Consider the following 27,579-nt stretch of genomic DNA (forward strand, 5'->3'; position numbering starts at 1 on the left):
ATCCCTAATCAAATTATTCTTTTCTAGATTATTAAAAATCCTATCTCTTATAACCTTTTCCAACACTTTACTAACAACTGAAGTAAGGCTCACTGGTCTAAAATTACCAGGATTGTCTCTACTCCCCTTCTTGAACAGTCTTCTGGCACTATTCCTGTGGACAATGACGATTTAAAGATTAATGCCAAAGACTCAGCAATCTCCTCCCTGGCTTCCCAGAGTATCCGAGGATAAATCCCATCTGGCCCGGGGACTTATCTATTTTCACACTCTGCAGGATTTCTAATACTTCCTCCTTGTGAACCTCAAACACAACTAGTCTAGTAGCATGTATCTCAGTAATCTCCTCGACAACATTATCGTTTTCTAGAGTGAATACTGTTGAAAAATATTCATTTAGTGCTTCCCCTATCTCCTCTGACTCCACACACAACTTCCCACTACTATCCTTGATTGGCCCTAATCTTACTGTCGTCATTCTTTTATTCCTTAAATACATATAGAAAGCCTTAGTGTTTACCCTAATCCTATCCGGCAACAACTTCTCATGTCTCCTCCTGGCTCTTCTGAACTCTCTCTTTAAGGAACGTTACTTACGTTTTAAGTACTACTTAACAAGCAGTACAGGTGTACTACAGCCCTTGCTTTCTGATTCAGCGTAGGGCATGTGTCAATATTTGGTTTCTATACTCCCTCTCATACTTGGAATGTTGTTTGCTACCACACGGAAAACAGGATCAAATTTGATATGTGCTCTGGTCACTGACACATTTTACTCTATTAACTCTTTCCAAGCTATAAAACACATCAGTTAAATCGCTACATTTTAATTGGCCTCAGTGAAGAGAGCTTTATTGTCTGCCAACATCTTAAATTATACTACTTAATTCCTTTGTTTGGAATGTTAATTTCATTGACTTGACACTTTTTGCAGTTTTGGGGCAATGGGTGAGAAGGCAGATAATGAGAAAGCATAATCGTTTCTTGGACTGAGATAACCTATAAATGATTTAAAAAGTGGTTAAAAAAAGAAGTAAACAGACAGGGTTCACGACTATGTTGGAACTTGGAAATTCCATGAATTGTTAGAAAATTCTAGGAAGATCACAATGAGCTTGTCTCGTGAGCTGAGGGAATGGTTGAGTTAGGTACAGTATATACTGAAATATGTCTGGTGTAGGTAATGAGAACTTTTTTGACGTTGCTAATAGTTTCTAATTGAAGGCAATTACAGAAGGTGTGCTATTGGGTCACAGGAAAATGCAATCAGGAATTTGAGCTCATTTAATGTGGGCGAAAAATATAAACTAATGCCAGCAGCCTATTTGTGGAAACTGACAATTGGCTTGAAAGGTAAACAGCTGAAAATGTGTTGCTGGTTAAAGCGCAGCAGGTCAGGCAGCATCCAAGGAACAGGAAATTCGACGTTTTGGGCATAAGCCCTTCTTATGCCCGAAACGTCGAATTTCCTGTTCCTTGGATGCTGCCTGACCTGCTGCGCTTTAACCAGCAACACATTTTCAGCTCTGATCTCCAGCATCTGCAGACCTAATTTTTTACTTGAAAGATAAACATATAGGTTGACTATAAGAGATGCATTTTGACTGCAGCATCACAGCAGAGTGTGCGATATAGCAAACGAATACCATAATACCTAACATTGTGAAAATAAATCAAAATTCGGCACCACCCAGTTTAATGTTACAGTGCTGGATGAGAATGACAATGCACCAGTTTCCGAACAAAACTTCCATCATTCAACAACTATTCAAAACGTGCACAAAAATACTTTAATTTTGAAGGTCACTGCGGTGGATATGGACGAAGGCATTAATGGTGAGGTAGTTTATTCTTTCAGCGATCCCACTCCTGATCGAGTGTGGGAGATATTTAGCTTAAACTCAGCGATCGGAGAAATCAGAGCAATCGGCACGGTAGACTTTGAAGAAACGCATAATTATCAGATTGTAGAACAAGTTGTGGACCGAAGTCCACTTTCACGGCGAGTGCATTGTAAAGTTTTAGTAAAGGTCACTGATGATAATGATAATACTGTAGAAATAATGTCAACTTTTCTTTCAAGCCCTGTTCCAGAAAGTACTGCTTTGAACACTGTAGTAGCTGTTCTAAGAGCGACAGACTCACAAATGACTGTTTATTGCTGAATAGACGTGGTATTCCTCTTCAACGTAACAACTCCTTTAATAATTACTCCACGCTAGTCACTCATGGTGAAATAGACCGTGAAAAAATGCCAGAGTACAACGTTATCATAACGTGTGCAGATGCTACCTCCCCCCCCCCCCCCCCCCCCACCCCCCGCTCCCCCCACCTTCACTATGCTCCTTTCTCGGCCAACACAACCAACTGTGTTGAAATCTCAGACATAAATGACAGTGCGCCACGCTTTATCCATAATTGTTATCGGTACTTCAATTGGTTATGTATCAGCCTTTGACACGGATTCAATCAAATTACTCAAATATCAATAACTATTGATATTTTGGATGGCTTGATACACGAGTTGCCCGTATACACATTCGTGTCAATAAATTCGACAGTCTTTTGATTTTGAGCAGTTTAAAACCTTTCGTTTCTGAGTTCAAGCAAAACATGCCGGATTCCCTTAGCTTAAGTGCAGCGCAAGCGTAGATGATAACCCCCCTGTAATCATGTCTCCATTACCAATCAAAGGGAGAACAGCGCATGAGACAACACCCAGATCTGCTGACCCAGGTTATCTGGTTGCCAATGTGACAGCCACTGACGCAGATTCTGGATTGAATGCTCACTTTTTTTTTAAACCAATTCAACCAACCGATAGATGGCAACCTTTTGACTGTAGCTCCAGCGACAGGAGAAACCTGGACTATTCGCCGTTTTAAGGATAAAGATCCATCGAGACAAATGATAGTCATTTGTGTGAGAGACAATGGAACCCCTTCGCTTTCAGGTAAAGTCACCATCAGTGTATCCATGCAAGATGATACTGCAGAAAACGCATCTGATACCGGCGCGTTGAGGAACTCTCAGTTATGGATATACGATTTATAATTTTATTTGATTATCTGTTTTGGTACAATTTCATTCCTATTGTTTCTGGCGATTGTGATCCTCGGTATTAAGTTGCATAGAGGTAGAAATGGAGCTAAGATCTTCTGTTGCTGGTGGCAACATTACACATTTCCAGAAGGGATTCGCTGTACGGAATACAAAAAGCTAGTGTTAACGTTCAAATTGCATCCAATTCCACTTTGGAATATGGAAGCAGGGCAATGGGGCGTCCACTTCCCTGTGCGGTGCCTCAAGCTTCAAGCTTGGATGATTTCCGATTTCTTAGGTTAGATGACATGACAACAACTATGAGTGATGTCTGTCCCACCACCTGGATCCAGAAGGAATATGGAAAGACGTCACAACCGATATGCAAGGAAAACAGCGAATTTCGCAAGGTGAGTAGTACTTCCCTTCTGCACTGATTGGTAATGGCGATGTATCCTGGATTCGCAGTCGGGAGATCTGGGCTTGTCATCGAGAAAATGCATAGTTAAGAACCATGTGTCGGCGATGCAGTCTTTTTTATTTAAAGCCAGTTCGTAAATAATCCACGTTAGGGAAACGTGAACACTAAGGACAAAAACAGAAATTGCTGGAAAAGTTCAGCGGGTCCGGTAACATTGGAGGAAATCAATCAGAGATAAGGTTTCGGATCAGTTCTCAAAAAGGTCTAAGGAAGGGTCACTCCACACGAAAGGTTAACTCTGATTTCTCTGCACAGATACTGCCAGACTGCTGAGCTTTTCCAGCAATTTTTGTTTCCATTTCTGATTTACACCAACCGCAATCGTTTCTGGTTTCGTTTTTGGGTTAATATTAAGGTGCTGAATCAAGTTTTGGAAAACAAAGCTGATTATCAATATCATCAAGTTGCGCCCGAAGAAGACGTCTGCTGTTCTTAACATGGACAGCTTGTTGTGGCTCCAAAATTTGATTGAGCCACGAGTGTCAGGCTTCCATAGCAAGGCTTAGGAAGTCAAGAAAAGGAACTCAGTCCAATGGCAATCAGGGATGAACAACAAATGCTATCCTTGCAAATGATGCCCACATCTCATAAAATTAATAGGAATAAAGTATACTGCACGCTCTTTCTGTACTCTTTTACCTTCGTATCACGGAAGTAACATATATGGAACTCATGATGATTGTTATATCAATGTTCTTCTGTCCTCCGAAGGCATTTTAAATAAAAACAAAATGCATTTCCCGCTTCAGGCGACTGACTGTGTGGGGTTTGCATATTCTCCCTGTGTCTGCGTGGGTTTCCTCCGGGTGCTCCGGTTTCCTCCCACAGTCCAAAAATGTGCAGGTTAGGTGGATTGTCCACGCTAAATTGCCCGTAGTGTTAGGTGCAGGGGTAAATGCAGGGGAATGGGTCTGGGTGGGTGCGCTTCGGTCGGTGTGGACTTGTTGGGCCGAAGGGCCTGTTTCCACGCTATAAGTAATCTAATCTAATCTAATATTTGACGTTCCTACCTTTGCAGTCAACTTCTTATGGCATAAACTATCTTAAAGCCCAATACCTTTGGCATTACCATCATATGGAAAATAACATCTAGAAAACTGTCATCCTCCCTGAACGTGGCAATGACTCCAAATGTATGCCAAGTTCAGAAACCCTAAACTAGAGCTCAAGCAGTTGATAATACTGCATGAATATCTGTTCACCCACGACACCCACCTCCGAAGATGCACAGAGTGTAGCAGTTGCATGCAACAGGCCAACACTTGACCATCCATGATTAGGAAAAGCTTGACCCCAGATTTACCTACTGCATTGATTCAATTATTACTTACAGTAACGTATCTCGACTTGCTGTATGCTAATACTCCAGATACCAATTGACTTACTGTTGCTCATAACCGAATTAAACTTGAGCTCATCAGTTTAACTCAGTGACTGGGCCAAATAGATGCTTATGCATACTCCACAACTGAAAAAAAAACTACATGTCGTATCTTCAGAAATCAAGGAAGTTACAATCCCATGTGCCTGCGATGTTACATATCATGAAGTGTGCTTGAGTGAACTGGCCATTTCTTTCACTTTTGTTTTAGGATTTATTCCTAAAACTGTGTCTGTTTTCCTGTCTTGGTATGTGTAGCAGGAGTGGGAGGAGGAGCGTTGGAATAGTAAAAAAAATTGGGTCTGAATTATAGACACAACTTAGACAACTTTGCTCCGCTGAAGCAGCTGTATTATTAATACATGTTTAAATATGTATTCCTTATGAACAAAGCCTGGCACTGGTTATGTAAATGATCCAGGTAGGAACGATTAGGATAATTTTTGAGGGGGGTGGGGGTGGGGGGCGCGGAGGGCAATGAATGTCTAATTTCACCATATTGTGAAAATAGGGATAAGGATTCTGATTTGACATGGCTGTCTGCCTCCATGTTTCAACATAATTTTTGACAGCTTCATGACCACCATTTGTGAAATAAGATTAATAAAGGAAATTAATTAATTTAGTTGATTTTGAAATCCATGAGCTGCTGTGATGAGTTCTGAATACATGTCACCAAAGCATAAAAATTTACCATCGGGTTACGAGCCTCTTGACAAAACTATTATGTTAGCATTTATTAATTCCAGCCAACTTTGAGACAAAATGCTGCATCACAGATGTTGGGGGACAAGAAAAGATCAGATTAGTAAATTCACGTTCACAAATGAACTTTTTTTTTACATAAAATAGATTGTGTAAGCAAATTACTTGGGTCACATTCAATTTTAGGATTGAAAACCTTAGAAGAAAAAGTGCTGTCTAAGTACAAAGTGGTATGGTCAGTTTGTTTCTTGAAGGTGTCATTGATCTCAAATACATTTCACGGTAATTATTAGAAGGGTAAAACATTACCAGGAATCGTTCAAATCTAAAACATGAGTGATCTATTTTGCAATTGTGGAATACACTGCTGGTATCAGAGTAAGGAAGCTTTCATCAATCATTATAACTTTTGTTGAAATTTTGCTATTTCCCAGTTTAACAATTGGAAAAGGGAGCACCATTATCAATTCTAAAAAGAACATGATACCAGGTAACAGTCCAACAGGTTTATTTGTATGTAAAAAGTTTTAGAGTGCTGCTCCTTTGTCAGCAACCTGTCCAGCCCTCTCACCCACTCCAACCTCTCACCCTCAGAACGTGCAGCCCTCCACTCCCTCTGCTCCAATCCCAACCTCACCATCAAACCCGCAGACAAGGGAGGCGCGGTGGTAGTTTGGCGCACTGACCTTTATACCGCTGAGACCAAACGCCAGCTCGGAGACGCCTCCTCTTATCGCCCCCTTGACCACGACCCCACCTCCCACCACCAAACCATCATCTCCCAGACCATCCAGGACCTCATCACCTCAGGGGATCTCCCATCCACCGCCTCCAACCTCATAGTCCCACAACCCCGCACTGCCCGTTTCTACCTCCTGCCCAAAATCCACAAACCTGCCTGCCCCATCCGACCCATTGTCTCAGCCTGCTCCTGCCCCACTGAACTCATCTCCCAATAGCTCGACACGGTCCTGTCCCCTTTAGTCCAAGAACTCCCCACCTACGTTCGGGACACCACCCACGCCCTCCACCTCCTCCAGGATTTTCGCTTCCCCGGTCCCCAACGCCTTATTTTCACTATGGACATCCAGTCCCTGTACACCTCCATCCTCCATCACGAAGGACTCAAAGCCCTCCGCTTCTTCCTTTCCCGCCGCACCAACCAGTACACTTCCACTGACACCCTCCTTCGACTGACTGAACTGGTCCTCACCCTGAATAACTTCTCTTTTCAATCCTCCCACTTCCTCCAAACTAAAGGAGTTGCCATGGGCACCCGCATGGGCCCCAGCTATGCCTGCCTCTTCGTAGGATATGTGGAACAGTCCATCTTCCGCAACTACACTGGCACCACCCCCCACCTTTTCCTCCGCTACATCGATGACTGTATCGGCGCTGCCTTGTGCTCCCACGAGGAAGTTGAACAGTTCATCAACTTTACTAACACCTTCCATCCCGACCTTAAATTCACCTGGACTGTCTCAGACTCCTCCCTCCCCTTCCTAGACCTTTCCATCTCTATTTCGGGCGACTGACTCAACACAGACATCTACTATAAAACGACTGACTCCCACAGCTACCTGGACTACACCTCCTCCCACCCTGCCCCCTGCAAAAACTCCATCCCATATTCCCAATTCCTTCGTCTCCGCCGCATCTGCTCCCAGGAGGACCAGTTCCAACACCGCACAGCCCAGATGGCCTCCTTCTTCAAGGACCGCAGATTCCCCCCAGACGAGATCGACGATGCCCTCCACCGCATCTCCTCCACTTCCCGCTCCTCCGCCCTTGAGCCCCGCTCCTCCAACCGCCACCAAGACAGAACCCCACTGGTTCTCAAATACTACCCCACCAACCTCCACATACAACGTATCTTCTGCCGTCATTTCCGCCACCTCCAAACGGACCCCACCACCAAGGATATATTTCCCTCCCCTCCCCTATCAGCGTTCCGCAAGGACCACTCCCTTCGTGACTCCCTCGTCAGATCCACACCCCCCACCATCCAACCTCTACCCCCGGCACTTTCCCCTGCGACCGCAGGAAATGTAAAGCTTGCGCCCACACCTCCACACTCACTTCCCTCCAAGGCCCCAAGGGATCCTTCCATATCCGCCACAAGTTCACCTGTACCTCCACACACATCATCTATTGCATCCGCTGCACCCGATGTGGCCTCCTCTATATTGGGGAGACAGGCCGCTTACTTGCGGAACGCTTCAGAGAACACCTCTGGGCCGCCCGGACCAACCAACCCAACCACCCCGTGGCTCAACACTTTAGCTCTCCCTCCCACTCCACCGAGGACATGCAGGTCCTTGGACTCCTCCACCGGCAGAACATAACAACACGACGGCTGGAGGAGGAGCGCCTCATCTTCCGCCTGGGAACCCTCCAACCACAAGGTATGAATTCAGATTTCTCCAGTTTCCTCATTTCCCCTCCCCCCACCTTGTCTCAGTCGGTTCCCTCAACTCAGCACCGCCCTCCTAACCTGCAATCTCCTTCCTGACCTCTCCGCCCCCACCCCACTCCGGCCTATCACCCTCACCTTGACCTCCTTCCACCTATCCCACCTCCATCGCCCTCCCCCAAGTCCCTCCTCCCTACCTTTTATCTTAGCCTGCTTGGCTACTCTCTCTCATTCCTGATGAAGGGCTTATCTCGAAACGTCGAATTTCCTATTCCTGAGATGCTGCCTGGCCTGCTGTGCTTTGACCAGCAACACATTTTCAGCAGCGAGCTAATGAGGCAGGTTCCATAGGACACACAATTTTTCAGCAAAACTTCGAAGTGACATGCAGCTGATGCAATGTATTGGACAAACCTAGGTGGCCGTTAAGTCATTATCCTACCCCATTCGCTACCTAGCGAAGGAGGAGCACTCTGAAAGCTTGTACCTTCAATTAAACATGTTGGACTGAAACCTGATTTCGTTCACCCCAGTCCAACATCAGCGCCTCCACATCATAATCAATCCTATCATCATTCTATACAACAAAAAACAAAATACAGTCATTGCCGTACTATATAATAGGGCCCTACGGAGTGTTGCTGAACAAAAACACCTCGGGATGCAGGTGCATTGTTCCTTGAATGTGGAGTTGCCAGTAGACAGGGTGGTGAAGACGTTTGACACGCATGCCTTCATTGGTTAGGGCATTAAGTATGGATGTTGGAATGTCATGTTGTGATTGTACACGGCATTGGTGAGGTCACTTATAGAAATCTGCATAATATTCAGGTTGATTTTCCATAGGGAAGATGTTGTTAAAGTTGAAAGGGTGCAGAAAAAGGATTTACATGGATATTGCTGGGACTGGAGGGTTTGGCTTATAGGGAGAGACTGAGTAGGCACAGGCTTTTTCCCTGGAATATTGGAGACTGAAGGGAGACTTTAGAAAGATTTATAAAATCATGAGGGGCCTGGATAGGGTGCATAAGTCCAAAACTAGAGATAGTAGGTTGAAGGTGAGAGGGGAAAGATTTTAAAATGACCTGAGGGGTATCATTTTCACACAGAGGGTGGTGTGTGGATGGAACAAGTTTCCAGAAGACGTCTGTGCAGCTGGTACAATTACAGCAGTTTGAAAGCAACTTGATGGGTACGTGAATAGGAAGGGTTAGAGGGACATGGACCAAATGTTGGCAAATGGGAGGAGTCAAATTGTGATGTTTTGTTGGCGTGGACGAGTTAGACCTCAGGGTATGTATCCATGTTGTGCAACACTGACTCTGTGACTCTATGATATGCTGTTGGTGCGAGACAGTATACAGGCAGCAGAGATGAGGATATTGTAAAGATTGGACAGAAGAATGGGAGGTTGAAAATAAAAAGAGAAATGAGTTTATGTAGATAGAAAATGTATGAATGAGGTTTACATTTGAAAATTGGTAAGAGAAATATAGTGGTATGAAATGCCATAGTTAGAAGCATACAACAACAGATTATGGTCCAACAGCTTTATTTGGAAATACGAGCTTTTAGAGTGCTACTGCTCCAACAGGTAGCTGTAGACCAAGATTATAAAACACTGAATTTAGAGCAAAATATCACAGTGTTGTGCCACTGATACGATATATTTAACAAACCTTGATTGCTTATAAGTCTTCCATCTTTTAGAATGAGTTGCAGGTTTCAAATCATTAATATGTAAATCCCAGAACTTCTTTCAAGTCACACTCTCGAGATAACTTAAGGTTTTATTTTTAAAAAGTAACAACTCAGCTCAGAAAATGCCTGAAAGGTGTGAGGTTAGAGCCGGTCTGAATCCCAATCTTGAGTCAGACTGCTTCTAATTCCAAAGTAGGAATTTATAAAATGTTGCACGGATTGACTCCCTGCACTGACTGCATGCAGATTGTGTGCTTTTTAAAAACAAAATAGAACGTATCTACCATTACAATTCTGCAAATGCAAATACGCCTCCTAGACCCACATGTGGTCATCCTTAACCATCCTCAACAAAAGGTTTTCACCTTTGATAATCAGTTCTTCATCCAGACACATGAAACAGCCATGGGAACCAAATTTGCACCCTAAATATGCCAACCGTTTTCATGCACAAGTTTGAAAAGACTTCTTCTCTGCACAGGACCCACAACCAGCACTACACACCAAATGTATTGATGACATTTTTTCCCCTCTGGATCCATAGTGAGGAGTCACTAAAACAACTACACAGTGATATCAAGAAATTCCATTCCACCATCAGACTTATGATGGACTACTCTTTAGTATCTGTATCATTCTTGGACAGATGCATTTCCATTAAGGACGGGCCTCTCAGAACCTAATTCTACCACAAACCCACGGATAATCACATGGTGCTGCACTTCTCTAGCTTCCACCCTGAACACATCAAAATAGCCATCCCCTACGGACAAGCCCTACGCATACACAGGATCTGTTCCGATGTGGAGGAAAATGACAGATACCTGAAGGTGCTGAAGGACGCCATTATAAGTGCAGGGAACAATGCTCAACTCATCAATCCCAGTTCTGATGTGCCAGAGTGAGAAACCATAAAAAAAACCTCCTGAGGAGACAGATACAGGATGCAATCGATAGGGTACACTTCATTATCCAGTACTTCACGGGAGCGGCGAAAATATGACATATTCTTTGCAGCCTGCAACACATTATCATTGAGGACAAGCACCTCGCCAAGTCCTTCCATACACATCCACATCTCGTCCTTAAACAACCACCAAACCTTAAACAAACCATTGCTCACAGCAAACTGCCCAGCCTTCAAGACAACATCGACCACAACACCACATAACCCTGTCATGGTAATCACTGCAAGACGTTTCAGAGTATCGAAATGGATGCCACCATGTTGTGGTTCTGTTCGCCGAGCTGGGAATTTGTGTTGCAGATGTTTCGTCCCCTGTCTAGGTGACATCTTCAGTGCTTGGGAGCCTCCTGTAAAGCGCTTCTGTGTTGTTTCCTCCGGCATTTATAGTGGTTTGTCTCTGCCGCTTCCGGTTGCCAGGGCAAGCCAAACAGAGAACAGCCAGGGAATTCCTAGAGGCATGGCACTCATCCACAGATTCTATCAACAAACACATCGACCTGGACCCAATATTCCCTAGCTGTTCTCTGTTTGGCTTGCCCTATAATAGCAAAACCAACATAGTGTAAAAAAAATCCCGTGTGGGATTATTTGGGACGTTCATATATCCACATCCACACTATGTGGAAATTCTACAGGATGTTTGCATAAATCCACACTAGTAAAAATACATTTGGATTTGGATGATTCAAGCTGACAACTTAGTAGTAGTTAATATATTTGTTAAAAACGTAAAACACAACTCATCTCAAGCAATGTAAATGCAGCCGATATCAATCACTAGAATTAATTATAAATTGTAAACGTGAAATTATGTGATATTTGGAGAATACTTAGTAAGTTTTGAGAAGATTTGTAGCTCAAGTTGAAGATCTGGATGTAGGTTTGCTCGCTGAGCTGGAAGGTTCATTTTCAGACGTTTCGTCACTTTACTAGATAACATCTTCAGTGAGCCTCCGGATGGAGCACTGCTGATAATTCCTGCTTTCTGTTTATATGTTTGTACTTCTTCGGGCTGTCGATGTCATTTCCTGTGTTGGAAAGCAGGAATCACCAGCAGTGCTCCATCCAGAAGCTAACTGAAGACGTTACCTAGTATGGCGGTGAAACGCCTGAAAATGAACTTTACAGTTCAGTGAGCAAACCAACGTCCATTGGACAATAGTGGTCTGATTAAGTAGAATTATCGTGGATTTATTACAGAGAAATCATGTTTAACAAACTTGTTTGAGTCCAAATTTTAGAATATTATTAACAGTATAGATAAGTACCAGAGCACGCTAGATATGATGTGCTGTATTTAGATTTAGAGATCTTTTCCACAGCCTTACAAAAGAGGGTAATACTCAAAATTGAATCGTATGAAATGGTTGTTATATATTTGCATTGCTATGGCATTGTTCATAACATGTTATTATTAGCAGTGGTATTGTGATTTGACAAACTAAATTTGGTGGTGGAAGAAATTTGAGGTTAGTTTTTTTCTGGCCTAATATACGAGATTTTTTTTTTGGAAGTCAGCAAGTCATTTTTATCATTGATTTGCAAACAGTTCTTAGAATACATGGTGCAATTCCAGCTCAATGGCCAGCAGGGCACCTGGATGAGACCATAAGACCATAAGACATAGGAGTGGAAGTAAGGCCATTCGGCTCACCTTACAATTATGTCCCCTAGTACCCTGGGGAAAAGACTCTGACTATCCATTAAATCAATGCCTCTCATAATTTTGTATCAGGTCTATCAGGACTTCTATCAGGTCACCCCTCATCTTTCAACATTCAAGTGAAAACAAATCAAATTTGTCAAATGTCTCTGCATAGCTAAAACCATTGAGGCCAAGCAAAATAACATGATAAACCGTTTCTATACACTCTCCGACGTATCCATACACTTCTAGTCGTTTGGTGACCAGAGACACGCACAATTTTTAAGTTCTATGTAGTTGCAACATGATTTATCAATTTTTATACTCTATGCCCCAATCAATGAAGGCAAATATGTGATCTGCCTTCCTGGCTGTCTTATCCACTTGTGTTGGCCTTTCAAGGAACTGTGGACCTGTTCATCTAGGCCGACTGCATGTTAATACTACTTAGGGTTCTACCATTTACTGTACAATTCTTTCCTGTATTAGTTCCCTCAAAATGTGTCACGTTACATTTGTCTGAATTAAACTCCATTTGCCATTTCTGTGCCCAACTCTCCAGCGTATATTTATCCTACTGTATCCTTTGGCAATCAACCTCACTATCCACAGCTGCCCCAATTATTGTAGCATGCAGAAGTGTAGCAATCAGGCCACTTACATTTGTCTACACATAATTCATAGTTATAAAAAACGACAGGGATCACTGATCCTTGTGAAATACTCACTGGTCATAGATCGACGGACTGAAAAACACTCTTCGTACACTAGACTTTGTCTTCTACGATTAAGCTAATTCTGTAGCTACCTTACCACGTCACTAACCCTCTCCTTTTGTGTGAGCCTGCCACAAATCAGGGATTTGTCAAATGTCTTGATCACGTCCATATAGCCAACATCTACCACCATGCCCGCATCAATCATCATTGTCATTTCTTCAAAAAACTCAGTAATGTTTGTGAGACCTGACCTTCTTTGCACAAAAATATGCTGCCTATTGCTAATAAGTCCATATTCATTTTACAAAAGTGATTAAGACCTATCTCTAAGAATCTTCTTAGGCATGAGGCATGAACCTTGTAATTTCCCAGATTATCCCTATTGCACTTCTTAAAGAAAAGAATAATGTCGGTTATTATCCAATCCTCTGGGATCTCTCCTGTCCAAAGATTTCGGACAAGTCCCAGGAATTTTCTGACTGGTCTCCCTCAGCCTTCTGGAATAGTGTTCATCAGGTCCTGGGGTCTTGTCTACCATAATAATTTTCAAAAAGCCGCCACCCTCAACATTTTTGTATTGACGGGCCCTAAAATATCAAAAACTGTGTGGAAAATTAAACTGGGAACAGGGTTTAGAACCTCCATAAAAGATTCCATTCAGTGTAAAGCATTTTTGCCTCGTCCTGAGGCCCTCAACCTCACAGGGACTGCCTAAATTCAGCCTATTGCATTTAGCCAATATGATGTCAAGTACCAAACAGATGTACTAAATACTGCAAAGAGCTTGTGCTCTGAGAAAACTGCTGCAAATAGAACTGACGACATGTGTTTCAGGACATGTCAAGCTGTTCCAGGGCTATTTCAAAATTAGCCAGTTAATATGGAATATTCTGCAGGAGTGTCTGCCTTAGTGATGCAACTGCTGGTATTACCGTACAAATGAGACCCCAAAACAAAATTTGGTCTGCAGGTTTTCCTTTTTTCCAGTTAACCTAGCAACCAGTAACCAGAACAGTCAATATGTCTTTTTCTTCTTATCTTGAGTTGGTTGAACTGATGGTTTGTGATACAAAACGGCAAAAACAGCTCCTCTTCTAATTCCACACCAGCTCAGGTCACTATGAAAGTTCCGTTGTCTCAATCTCCCATCCCGCCTGAAGCATGGGACCCTCAGCTTAAACTCATCACTATTTGTTTCTCTAATGAGAGAACAGTCGTGTGGTCCTTTGGGAGTATGGTAACTACTGTAGCTGTAAAACAAATGAGAAGTTAAAGCAAACTTCCAAGCCAATGGATATGTTTAAGAATTATAAACAATGTAGCAATGTCTGTGTATAAATGGATCCAATACATGCTTGTCTGAGAGAGAATCACTGAGATATACAGCACGGAAACAGACCCTTCGGTCCAACTTGGCCATGCCGATAAGATATCCCAACCAAATCTCGTACCACCCGCCAGCACACGGCCCTTATCCCTCCAAACACGTCCTATTCATTTACCTATCCAGATGCCTTTTAAATGTTGCAATTGTACTAGCCTTCACCACTTCCTCTGACAGTTCATTCCATGCATGTACCACCTTCTGTGTGAAAATGTTGCCGCTTCGGTCTCTTATATATCTTTCCCCTCTCACCCTGAACCTATACCCTCAAGTTCTGCACTCCCCACCTATGGGAAAATACTTTGTACATTTATCCTAACCAAGTGCCTCATGATTTTATAAACCTCTATAAGGTCACCCCTCAGCGTCTGATGCTCAAGGAAAAACAACACTAGCCTATTCAACATCTCCCTATTCCTCAAATCCTCCAGACCTGGCAAAATCATTGTAAATATTTTCTGAAACCTTTCACGTTTCACAACACATTTCCGATAGGAAGGAGACCAGAATTTCACGCAATATTCCAACAGTGGCTTAGCCATTGTCCTGGAAAGCCGCAACATGACCTCCCAACTCCTGTACTCAATACTCTGACCAATAAAGGAAAGCATATCAAATGCCTTCTTCACTATCCTATCTACTTACGACTCCACTTTCAACAAGTATGAACCTGCACTCCAATGTCTCTTTGTTCAGCAACACTCCCGAGGACCTTACTATTAAGTGTATAAGTCCTGCTAAGATTTGCTTTCTCAAAATGCAACAACTCACATTTATCTAAATTAAACTCCATCTGCCACTTCTCTGCCCATTTGATCAAAATCCCATTGTAATCTGAGGTAACCTTCTTTGCTGTCCACTACACCTCCAATTTTGGTGTCATCTGCAAACTTACAAAGCATACCTCTTATGCTCATATGCAAATCATTTATATAAATAATGAAAAGTGGTGGACACAGCACCGATCCTTGTGGCACTCCGCTGGTCGTAAGCCTCCAGCCTGAAAAACAACCCTCCACCACCATCATCTACCTTTGAGCCAGTTCTGTATTCAAATGGTTAGTTCTCCCTGTGTTCCATGAGATCTAACCTTGCTAACCAGTCTCCCATGGGGAACTTTGTGAACGCCTTACTGAAGTCCATATAAATCACGTCCACCACTCTGCCTCATCAATCCTTTTTGTTATTTCTTCAAAAAACTCAACCAAGTTTGTGAGACATGATATCCCACGCACAAAGCCATGTTGATGATCCCTAATCAGTCCTTGCCTTTCCGAAAAATGTACATCCTGTCCCTGAGGATTCCCTCCAACAACGTCAGGCTCACTGGTCTATAGTTCTTTGCCTTGTCCTTACCACTGTTCTTAAACAGTTGCACCACGTTATCCAACCTCTAGTCTTCTGGCACCTCACCTGTGACTATCAATGATACAAATATCTCAGTAAGGTACAACGTTGTCAAAGAAACATACATGAATGATTCATATCTTATATCAGTAACTGGTCAATACCTCGATAGAAAAAAAACACTTTCATGAGAATTCAAGGTATATGAATAGTTGTTGGTAATGCGGCCCATTCCAAAGCATTATCCCCTTGACACTGATTACTAAACATGGTGGTCTTGGACTAAGCCACTCTCTGCAACTGGATCCTCAATATCCTGACGCAGAGGCTACTATCAGTGAAGACTGGGGACAATATTTTATCCTCACTAACACTCAATACTTGAGCCCTGCAGGGGTACATACTCAGCCCCTTACTGTATTCGCTGTATACCAATGACTGCATAATGAAAAAACAGATTAATTCCATTTAAAACTTCACTGATGACACCATCATAGCCAGTCGAATCTCAGATGGTGATGAAACAGACAAGACGTTGAAGGCCTGGAAAATTGGTGTACAGAGTACAACCTAGCTCTCAATGCTGGCAAAACCAAGGAACTCATTATTGATTTTCCATTGGATATTACTCATGCACCCCCCCCCCCCCCACCCCTACACACTAACAGCACAGAGGTGGAACGATGGAGACTGTCAAACTCCTTGGAGCAGTCATTAGCAAAAAGTTTTCTTGCATTCTTGTTGTGGATACACTGCTTAAAAAGGCCCAACAACATCTCTTCTTCCTCATGCAGCTGAGAAAATTTGGCATGACGGTAAATACTCTTCGAGTAAAAAATGAGGTCTGCAGATGCTGGAGATCACAGCTGCAAATGTGTTGCTGGTCAAAGCACAGCAGGTTAGGCAGCATCTCAGGAATAGAGAATTCGACGTTTCGAGCATAAGCCCTTCATCAGGAATAAGAGAGAGAGAGCCAAGCCGGCTGAGATAAAAGGTAGGGAGGAGGGACTAGGGGGAGGGGCGATGGAGGTGGGATAGGTGGAAGGAGGTCAAGGTGAGGGTGATAGGCCGGAGTGGGGTGGGGGCGGAGAGGTCAGGAAGAGGATTGCAGGTTAGGAGGGCGGTGCTGAGTTGAGGGAACCGACTGAGACAAGGTGGGGGGAGGGGAAATGAGGAAGCTGGAGAAATCTGAATTCATACCTTGTGGTTGGAGGGTTCCCAGGCGGAAGATGAGGCGCTCCTCCTCCAGCCGTCGTGTAGTTGTGTTCTGCCGGTGGAGGAGTCCAAGGACCTGCATGTCCTCGGTGGAGTGGGAGGGGGAGTTAAAGTGTTGAGCCACGGGGTGATTGGGTTGGTTGGTTCGGGCGGCCCAGAGGTGTTCTCTGAAGCGTTCCGCAAGTAAGCGGCCTGTCTCACCAATATAGAGGAGGCCACATCGGGTGCAGCGGATGCAATAGATGATGTGTGTGGAGGTACAGGTGAACTTGTGGCGGATATGGAAGGATCCCTTGGGGCCTTGGAGGGAAGTGAGTGTGTAAATACTCTTGCCAATTTTTATAGCTGCGCCATCGGGAGCATTCTGTCTGGATGTATCACTACCTGGCATGTCAACTGTACTATTCAAGATCTGAGATGGTTCCAGAGAGTAGTGAACTCGCCCCAGACAATCACAAATGCCAGCCTCCCATCTATAGAATCTACCTACCAGACCCACTGTCAAGGAAAGGCCGCCAGTATATTCAAAGATCCATCTCACCCTGGCAATGCTTTTCGAAAACTTCAACCAATAGAGGAAGGTACAGAATGGGGACCCAATGAACACAATCCGCCGATTTCTCAGCAGCAAACCCAAACAATCAGACAAAACACATTCAGAAACCTGAGCCATTCTCTCCTACATCAGAGAAATCTCGGAAATGATTGCCAGAGTACTCAGACACCGTGGCATCATGGTAGCCCACAAACCCACCAACACACTAAAACAGCAGCTAATGAACTTTAAAGACCCCATACAGACAACAAGCAAAACTAATGTCATTTACAAAATACCATGCATGAACTGTAACAAACACTACATTGGACAAACAGGCAGAAAACTAGCCACCAGGACACATGAACATCAACTAGACACAAAACAATATGACCCTCTCTCACTAGTACTCTTGCATACAGGTAAGGAAGGACACTACTTCACCTGAGACAACACATCTATCCAAGGACAAGCGAGATAGAGATATGCATGAGAATTCCTAGAAGTATGGCATTCCAACCAAACCTGTATCAACAAACGCTTGGCTTGGACCCCATTTACCACCCCCTGAGAAAAACAACAGGAAATGACATTTCCATAGGAAATTACATCACAACAGGAAATTACATCACCAACCCAAAGAAACCTATACATTTAAATAGAAAGCAGGAATAATAAGCAGTGCTTTGTCCGAAGTTCATGAAGATGTTACCAAGTATAGTGATGAAACGTCTGAAAATGAAACGTCCAGCTCAACGAGCAACCCTACATCCAGAACCTCAACCTGAGCTACAAATCTTCTCAAAACTCACAGGTAACTATATGCAATCCACTCAAGTATCCATTTCCTGATTTAAAGATTCCTCTGAAACTGTGTTCAGAATCCAGGTGTTCCGCTTTCTGAATTTTTTTGTGCATTAAGTGATTCTGCAATATGTTAATGCACAAAATTATTTTTATTTATTTTATCAAAGAATGTCAGCGATGGTATTAAGACAATAACTTAATGCAGTTCAATAATTTCACTTGAATTTAATGGAATTCACATTGCTGTGGACCAAATGACAGGTCAGGAAGGAATGATAGATATCATGCCCTAAGTCATCCTTAACTCAGATTTCTTTTTAGGTAAGTGACAATCGTTACGTTGGTCACAATTATCAAAGCTAGCTTAATTATCCAGATGAATTAATTGAACTTAAATTTCTCCAGTGTTTCTGGAGAGAATTGAAACTGCGTACAAACAGCAACAATCTAGGCTTCTGGATTACAGGTTTTGTGTCATTGTCATTACACTGTAACTTCGTATATGTAAATTCTGTATGTCGAATATTCAGTGTGAATGAAATTATTCCACAATTGTCACAATTCAGATACCATTAATCATGCACCTAACGACTATGCAACCTTGCTGCAAATCCTTGGTGCATTTTTTTTCCTCCTCGAGTCTGAAAGGGCAGTCACTGCAAGTGTGAACATATTCTTTTTCACAGGTTGCATTCTTTTCGGGACTGAAGACTTCATTTAAATTTGACAAAGCAACAAGATTCCAAGGCTGAGGCACATATTACATTAACAATATTACAAATATAGACAGACATATAGTAGAGAATAGTTAGATTGATTAAAAAAGTCAGGCTTGCAATCTGACAGAGCAATGTGAGGTTATATTTTTGTTGACAAACCCAACTAATTATAAACTGTCTTAACCAATTCAATGGGGTTCAGATGTGGAAGGAATTGGGCCAATTAGAGTAAAGGTCAATGCGATCACAATTTGAAGAAAAAAATGTAATGCCAGTAATGCCAATTAAAGTTGCACAACAATAAATGCACCAAACAGCTCTTCTTTTCACTGCAGAAGCACTCTTGCTTTAAGAGTACGAGCTGTTATTATTGACGGAGTCACTTTGTGTCGCTGTCAACCAATGAGGTGAGTAAATCTGGCTGAGGATCCAGCAGCACTCCCCCAACACCAAACACTGTTCAGTATCGAAGAAACGAGGAACATCCATTACTCCACGCGCTCGATTCATATCTGACTTTACATGGGAGGCAATCTGCGGGATTTGGACAAAAAGGCCGAGCTACTTTGAAAAGGTACTGCCGGCGCTTGAAGAAAAACACAGCTTTTTTCTGAAATTTGCAAATCCAAGGTAATAAGCAAGTATATTCTCCTGCTTTAAATAAGGAGCGTGGAATTAATCTGAGAACCAGTTACCTACAATTCTTTGAACCAGAATGGTATTTTTGCTAAATTACCGAGAATCGCAATGGCTCGTTCATTACATCATTCTTATGTATCTCTCCGAGTCTGTACATGGAAACATTCGCTACTCAATTCCCGAAGAGCTAGAGGTTGGTGCCTTTGTTGGGAATATTGCTGAAGACCTCGGCTTAGATGTTAATAAACTGTCCGAGCGCATGTTTCGGGTTGCATCTGAAAATGAAAGACAATACTTAACCGTAAATTTAAAAACTGGAGCTTTGCTTATAAAGGAAAAAATAGACAGAGAACAGCTTTGTGAACAAGGCCTCAGTTGCGTTTTAATGTTAGAGGCTGCGATCGAGAATCCGCTTAAAATTTATCGTATTGAAGTGGACATTCTCGACATAAACGATAACGCGCCAGTTTTCCAGAGGAAGGAGGTTAGCCTGGAAATATTTGAATTGACGCCGCTTGGAACGGTCTTTCCACTCCAGGGTGCGATTGATCCCGACACTGGAACCAACAGTGTTCGCTCCTATCACCTGAGCCCTAACCAGCATTTCACGTTGAAATCACAACCAAACAGCGGGCAACCTGGCATCCCAGAACTGGAGCTGCAGAGAAATTTAGACCGAGAACAGGACCCGAATCTTGAACTAACGCTAACGGCGTCTGATGGAGGGAATCCGAAGAAATTCGGAACCACGCAAATTAAAATTAATGTAGCCGATGCGAATGATAACGCTCCCATTTGCGAACAAAGTATCTATCACGTTACAATTGCAGAAAATACACCTAAAAATACTTTGATTGTGAAAGTAACTGCCGTTGATATAGACGAAGGCCTGAACGGCGATGTAATGTACTCTTTCAGCGATCACACTCCTGATAAAGTACGCGAGGCCTTTAGCTTAGATGCGACTACCGGTGAAATTAGGCTGACTGGAATCCTGGACTTTGAAGAATCAGATCGTTACCACATTTCAGTACAAGCTAAAGACAGGGGGTCATATTCAGTCGCAGTATATTGCAACGTTTTGGTAATGGTTACTGATGTCAACGATAATTCTCCTGAGATAATAATGAGAACCACGTCGAGCACGATTCCAGAAAATGTTTCACCGGACACTACCGTGTCTGTTTTTAGAATTACCGACAGAGACTCTCAAAATACAGCAGACGTTTCCTGCAGAATTCCTGGAGGTATCCCGTTTAAGCTCATAAACTCTTCAAATAATTACTATACATTAGTTACGCACGGAGTTATAGATCGAGAGAAAGTATCAAAGTACAACATTACAATTATGTGTAAGGATGCTGGATCCCCTCCACTTTCGACGAGTAAAAGAATCCAAGTTCAAGTTTCAGATATAAATGACAATGCACCACGTTTTACGCAGCCTTCCTTCGCCATGCATATAACAGAAAACAATGTAATTGGAGCTTCAATTGGTTCTGTATCAGCCGTTGATCCAGATTCCAATCAAAATGCAAAACTTTCATTTTCGATTTTGGATAGCCTAATAGACAATTTGCCTGTATCTACGTACATTTCGATAAACTCTGTCAATGGCGTGATCTTCGCTCAACAATCATTTGATTTTGAACAAATAACAGGTTTTGAAGTCCACGTGAAAGTGACGGATGCTGGGTCTCCTCCACTCAGCAGTAACGTAACTGTCAATGTGTTAGTCGTGGATCAGAATGACAATGTCCCTGTGATTGTGTCGCCTTTGCCCGTGAAAGGATCTGAAATCGAGGAAACAATACCGAGAACTGCTGAACCCGGTTACTTAGTCACAAAAATTACAGCTACGGATGCCGATTCTGGTATGAATGCCAAACTTTCTTACCAACTTCATCTGTCCAGTGACGAAAGCCTCTTCACAGTGGCTCAGGAAACAGGAGAAATATGGACCATTCGCCAATTTACAAGCAAAGATTCACTCCGCCCAAAAGTTATAATTCTGGTGAGGGACAATGGAACGCCATCCCTTTCATCGACACTTACTATCAATCTATATGTACAGGGCGATAAAACAGCAACTATACCAACCACTGGAATGTTGGGGATCACTGGACCATGGAAATCCGATTTGAAATTTTACCTGATGATTTTATTTGGCACAACCTCATTTATTTTACTCTTGGCTATTATTTTTCTGGGTATTAAGGTGTGCGGTGGTAGAAATGAAGTCACCAATGATTTTTGCTGCTTCTCCCGGGGAAATTCTCTCCACGGAATTCAAAAGGCAAGCGTAAATCTGCAGATACCACCCAAGTACACGCAGGCTTATGAAAACGAAAGTCTTCCACAACAATTTCGCTATGATCCCGTTATGAATGATTTACTGTTTCTAAAGTTACACGATTCGGCTCCATCAATGCTTGATGTGAAGACTGGGACATGTATCCCCACAAAACATGAAAATACATTAATCTCAATAAACAAGGACATGGATTGCGAGGTAAGAGAAGCTTTCTTTAATACATCTTGGGCATTTGGGGGGGGGGAAAAAGCAAACGAACAGAAGTTAGAACATAAACGTGGCAAAAAAATTCCAACTGCTTAAACTATAATTTCTTGAAAAATGTGCTGGCAAGCCTTGGAGTGATCTCTGTTACACTTAGAAACTGTTATTAAATGGAATCTTTTTAATACATATGTAGTAGCTAGCAACACCAAGAGCTATAATTATTGAAATGGGAATCATTGCAAAGAATTGAAGGTTTTGAATTATTAGCGACAACTGGTATGATTCCCTTACTGGTCAGTTTCATTAAGCATATAGCCTTCCCTGACATTAAGCTTTTAGTGATTACTTGGCAACTTTATCAATCAGGGAAGGATTAATGACCTGGGGAAGGAAAAACAAGACCAATAATGTTGATTAATTATTTGAAATTCCAACAAATCCATTTTCAGCATGTTCTAATGACATTCCTGTTTATAGGACAAGCAGTCGTATTAACATTACATTAAAAGCACAAAAAAATCAATAATCATACAAGATAAGGAGCAATGGCGTGTAAAACAAGAACTATGGCTTCAAAAATAGAATTGTGGAAGTGGAATTTATAAGTTCAAAGGCATGGTGGTGGAGAAAACTCCTTCTATCTGGTGGTGGAATGCATAATCACAAGAACAAAACAGCAGGAGTAGGCTATCCTGGGTCTCGTGACTGTTCCAGAATTTTACGGTATCATCATTGATGACAATGTCAAATTAATAAACTATACCTTGCTTCCTTGATGTCGTAACTCGAACTCAATCAATCTCTGTCTTCAACTTACTCATTGACTAAACATCTTCAACATTTTAGTGCAAGCAACCACTGACAGAGTTATGCAAGTCCTGTCCATCCAAACCTAATAACTCAACTTTAATTCTGAAATTAGTTTTCTTGCACGAGATTCCACTGCCTGGGGGAGCAAACTTTCTACACTTACTCTGTATACCACTTTAAGAATTTAATATGTTTGTTTGAAATCGTCTGCCATTCTTCTAAACTCCAGAAAATTCACGCCCCATTTCCTCAACCTCTACTTTAAGGTTGTTTTTCAATTCCTCTGCTGCACTGGAGTAATGGTCAGTCTGTTATTCCTTTGGCAAAGCAGCAAAAACAAAACACAGTACTCCATATACAGTTACACTAACGTCCTGAACAATCGAAGGAAGTCTTTGCATCTCTACTGAAGCCATCTTGCGATCAAATCAAAAATATTGAAATTCCGATTTTGTTGCTGCATCTACATACCAGTTTCCACTTATTCATACTTCCTAATAATACAGAGTTAAGAAATTCTCTACACGTTCATTGCTCCTTCAAAGGTGATAGGCTTGTGCTTATCGTTTTGATATTTAATTTGCAGTGATTTTTCCTGTCATTCAGTGAATCTACATCCACGTTTAGCCTCTTTTTTTTTATCATTCCCTACATTTGACTGCTCACGTCATGTCATACTTTCAACATTTTTGCAATACTTACTGATCTAGAATTGTTTGCCATATTTTCATCATTTATATGGATTTTGAACACTGGGGCCCTGGATCGATCTCACTTGGAATATTGTGTTCAGTCCTGATTGGCTCATTCTAAGAAAGATGTGGAAGATTTAGAGAGGATGCAGAGGATATTTATATGCACTCGAGGCCATGTCTTATGAAGAAAGGTTGAGGGAGTTAGGGCTTTTCTCATTGGACCACTAAAGAATGAGAGGTGACCTGACAGAGGTGTACAGATGAGGAGAGGGATAGAGTGGATAACGAGAGACGTTTTCCCGAGGCAGAAATGGCTATCATGAGTGGGCATAATTTTAAGGAAATTGAAGGAAGCTTTAGGTGAGATGTCAAAAGTAGGTTTTTTACACTATGCTGGTGAATGCTGGGTGCGTGGAATTCCCACTGCCAGTTGTGGTAGTAGAGTCAGATACATTTGGGACATTTCAGCGACTTTTGTTTTGTCACATGGACGAATGTAAAATGAAGGATATGCAGTTTAGTTTGATCGTAAAGTAGGATAAAAGTTTGGCACAACATTGAGGGCCAAATGTATCGTACTGTACTGTTCTATGTTTTATCTTTTAATACTTCAAGGTACCAAAACACAGAAAAGGCAGTTCGGCTAAGAAAGAGAATTGAGGTATATCTATATTTAAAATAAAAGGCATATGAAGTGAAAATAAATTGGAATAAATTTGAAGATCGAGAATGTTTTAGAATAGAACCAAGGAGCAACACGAGTTTTTTTTTAAAAAAGTGAGAGAATAGAAAACATATTCAATAGTGATAAGTATGAAATATATTACAGAAATTTGTAGAGGTAAGTGAAAAAATGCGTAAGTTAACACTAAATTGATTAAAACATAATCAAGAAAGTTTGCAATGGGTAAGTAGAGAAATAGTTACTTAGAAATGTTGAAGATAGGAGAAGGAGGAGGCTAATTGGCCTTTCAAGCCAGCTCGAGCATTCATCGTGATCATGGCTGATCGTCCAACTCAAGTTCAGAATACTGCTTTCTCCCCAAGTGCTATATTGAGCCGTCTCTTGAATACATTAAATGTTATGACATGAATTACTTCCTGTGGTAATTAGTTCCACATTCCTTCCATTCTTTAGGTGAAGAAATGTCTCCGCATTTCTGTCATTAATGGTCCATTCCGAATTCTCATACTATGACCCATGATTCTGGACACCCCCACCATTGGGAACATCCTCCCTGCATCTATGCTGTCTAATCCTGTTCAAAATTTATAAGTCTCTATGCGCTACCCCACCATTCACCTGAACTCCAGCGAAAGCTATTCAACCTCTCCTCATACAACAGGCTCACCGGCACTTGAATCAGCCTGGAACAACTTGACTGCACACTCTGGAAAGCAAGAATATCCTTCCTCAGAAAACGACACCAAACCTGCACACACTATTATAGGGATGGTCTCATCAAGGTCCTGTATAACAGTAACAACATATTTCTACTCCTGCACCCTCCACTCTGCCAATTTGCAGTCATTCATTAAGCAATTTGCCTTCTTGTTTTTGCTTCCAAAATGAATTATACTACATCTGCCATTGATTTACCCACTCACCTCGATGTCCAGATCATGCCGAAGAATCTCTGCATCCTCGTCACAATTCACCCTCTCACCAAACATGGTATCATGTGCAAACGTTGAGATATTACATTTTGTTGCCCTCATGCAAATGATTATTATATATTGTGAATAGTTGGCATCCCAGGACCGATCCCTGTGGCACCCCATGATTTACTGCTGCCAATTTGAAAGATACTCATTAATTCCAAATCGTTGTTTCCTCTCTGCCAACCAGTTTTCTCTTCAGCTCATTTCACTTTCCCAATCCCATGTGCTTTAATCTTACACTAGAATTTCTTATGCAAGGCATTTTTAACACTTTCTACAGGTACAAATATACTACATCAACTAACTCCCCCTTGTCAACTCTACTAATAATATCAGTATAGAATGCAAACAGATTTGTCAAGCATGATTTCGCCTTCATAAATCCATGCTGAAACGGGCTGATTCTGCCACTGCTTTCTAAATGCTCCATTATAAAGTCCTTGATAATGGATTCAAAATTTTCCCCATTACCTATTTTGTGCTTACTGGTTTATAATTACCTGGTTTCTCTCAACTTCCCTCAGGATATAAGCTACCCTCCAATCTGTTCCAGAGTTTATAGAATTCCGGAAGATGACCAAAAATGCAACCACTATTTCTAGATTTACTTCCTTAAGTACTCTGTGATGTCGATTATCAAGCCATGGGGATTATCTGCCTTCAATCCTCTCAAGCTTCCCAGCACCATTTCTCGACGAATATTGATCTCCCTCGGTTCTCTCCCTCGGTTCACTCCCTCACTAAATCTTGCATTCGTCAAGATCTCTGGTATCTGATTTGTGTCCTATTTTGTGAAAACACTTAGTGTCATTCTTTCTGTTCCCTGCAAGCTTACTTTTGTATAATATTTCCCTCTTCTCAATCAATCCCTTGGTCATTATTTTTGCTGAATTCTAAACTGCACGTATTATGAATTCTCAGACCTATTATTTTCCTCGGCCATTCTGTATGTTTCTTCCTTAGATCAGATACTATCCCTAAATGCCTTTTCAAGCCATGGATTGATAAAAGGTTCTATCAATTATGGTCACTCATCGTCAAGGGATCTGGCACTGCCAGATTTGCGATGGTTTCCTTCTCATCACACAGTGCCCAATCTAAGTTGGCCTGGTTTGTAGTTGGTTCCTTCAAATATTGTTCAAGAAGACCATTCCATATACACTCCAGGAATTCTATAACTACGATATTGTAGCTAAATTGAATTGTCCAACGTGTGTGCAATTAAAATCACCCATTATCACCGATACTCCTCTTATCAAAGCATCTCTGACTTCCCGTTTAATGCCAATGCCAACATCACCACTACAGTTCGGAGTATATATATGAGACCCACTAATGGTTTTTGCACCTTGGTATTTCTTAACTCTATTCTTACAGCTGACACATTGGCAAACCTAATATCCTTTCTCACTAGTGTATTAATTTCCTTCCCACCACCTTTTCCTTTTTGTCTGTCCTTCCTAAATACAGAATACGCGGCGACATTCAGTTCCCATCCTTGGTCACCCAACAGCCATGTCTCCATATATGTTGGCACAAAGTTCACCTTTTTTTTTCTAAAAGCTGTTTCTTGGCACAAGGAGATTCTGTCCTTGATTTTTTTTCAGAGGGTCAATAAACGGTGGCACAGTGGTTAGCACTGCTGCCTCACAGCGCCTGTAGACCCGGGTTCAATTCCCGACTCAGGCGACTGACTGTGTGGAGTTTGCACGTTCTCCCCGTGTCTGCGTGGGTTTCCTCCGGGTGCTCCGGTTTCCTCCCACAGTCCAAAGATGTGCGTGTCAGGTGAATTGGCCAAGCTAAATTGCCCGTAGTGTTAGGTAAGGGGTAAAATGTAGGGGTATGGGTGGGTTGCGCTTCGGCGGGTCGGTGTGGACTTGTTGGGCCGAAGGGCCTGTTTCCACACTGTAAGTCTAATCTAAACTGGTCCAGACTCTGATTAGTCTGGTTTGGTACATAGCTTGAAAGGATTTTGAGAGACCTTTTGTTTATATGGAAACAGATGAGTCTTCAGGCTAAAGTGATCATGTTTCAGAAGTGACCTGTATAATGAAAGGGGAGTGGTCAACTCTTTAGCTGAGCTGAGCTGAGCAGGTTTTAGTTCAGTCTTGAACTAGGAAGTTCAACAGGGAGCTTTCCCTCTCTCGTTACCACCCTTCAACTTCAACCTGTAAGCATTTGTTCCATTTAT

The 27,579-nt window shown here is 42.1% G+C and overlaps 1 protein-coding gene and 1 pseudogene across 1 annotated transcript; both read left to right on the forward strand.

Annotated features, from left to right (window-relative positions):
- Positions 1–1,661: 1,661 nt before the first annotated feature.
- Positions 1,662–3,345, forward strand: LOC132823113 (protocadherin gamma-A4-like; annotated as a pseudogene).
- Positions 3,346–3,369: 24 nt separating this feature from the next.
- LOC132823114 (protocadherin beta-15-like) lies at positions 3,370–24,924 on the forward strand. The gene is made up of 3 exons (XM_060836653.1): positions 3,370–3,452; positions 19,776–22,212; positions 24,865–24,924. Exons 1-3 carry the CDS (start codon positions 3,370–3,372, stop codon positions 24,922–24,924), a joined length of 2,580 nt encoding a protein of 859 aa, XP_060692636.1.
- Positions 24,925–27,579: the final 2,655 nt, after the last annotated feature.

The sequence above is a fragment of the Hemiscyllium ocellatum genome, chromosome 16 (genome assembly GCF_020745735.1).
Source record: "Hemiscyllium ocellatum isolate sHemOce1 chromosome 16, sHemOce1.pat.X.cur, whole genome shotgun sequence".
Taxonomy (NCBI): Eukaryota; Metazoa; Chordata; class Chondrichthyes; order Orectolobiformes; family Hemiscylliidae; genus Hemiscyllium; species Hemiscyllium ocellatum.

Bases quoted from the DNA above. Each gene is read 5' to 3' on its own strand.
- LOC132823114 (XM_060836653.1), top strand. From the start codon at position 3,370: ATGTCTGTCCCACCACCTGGATCCAGAAGGAATATGGAAAGACGTCAC. The intron at 3,453-19,775 runs GTGAGTAGTACT...TCTTTGAACCAG, and splicing joins AAAACAGCGAATTTCGCAAG to AATGGTATTTTTGCTAAATT. The intron at 22,213-24,864 runs GTAAGAGAAGCT...TCCATTCTTTAG, and splicing joins ACAAGGACATGGATTGCGAG to GTGAAGAAATGTCTCCGCAT.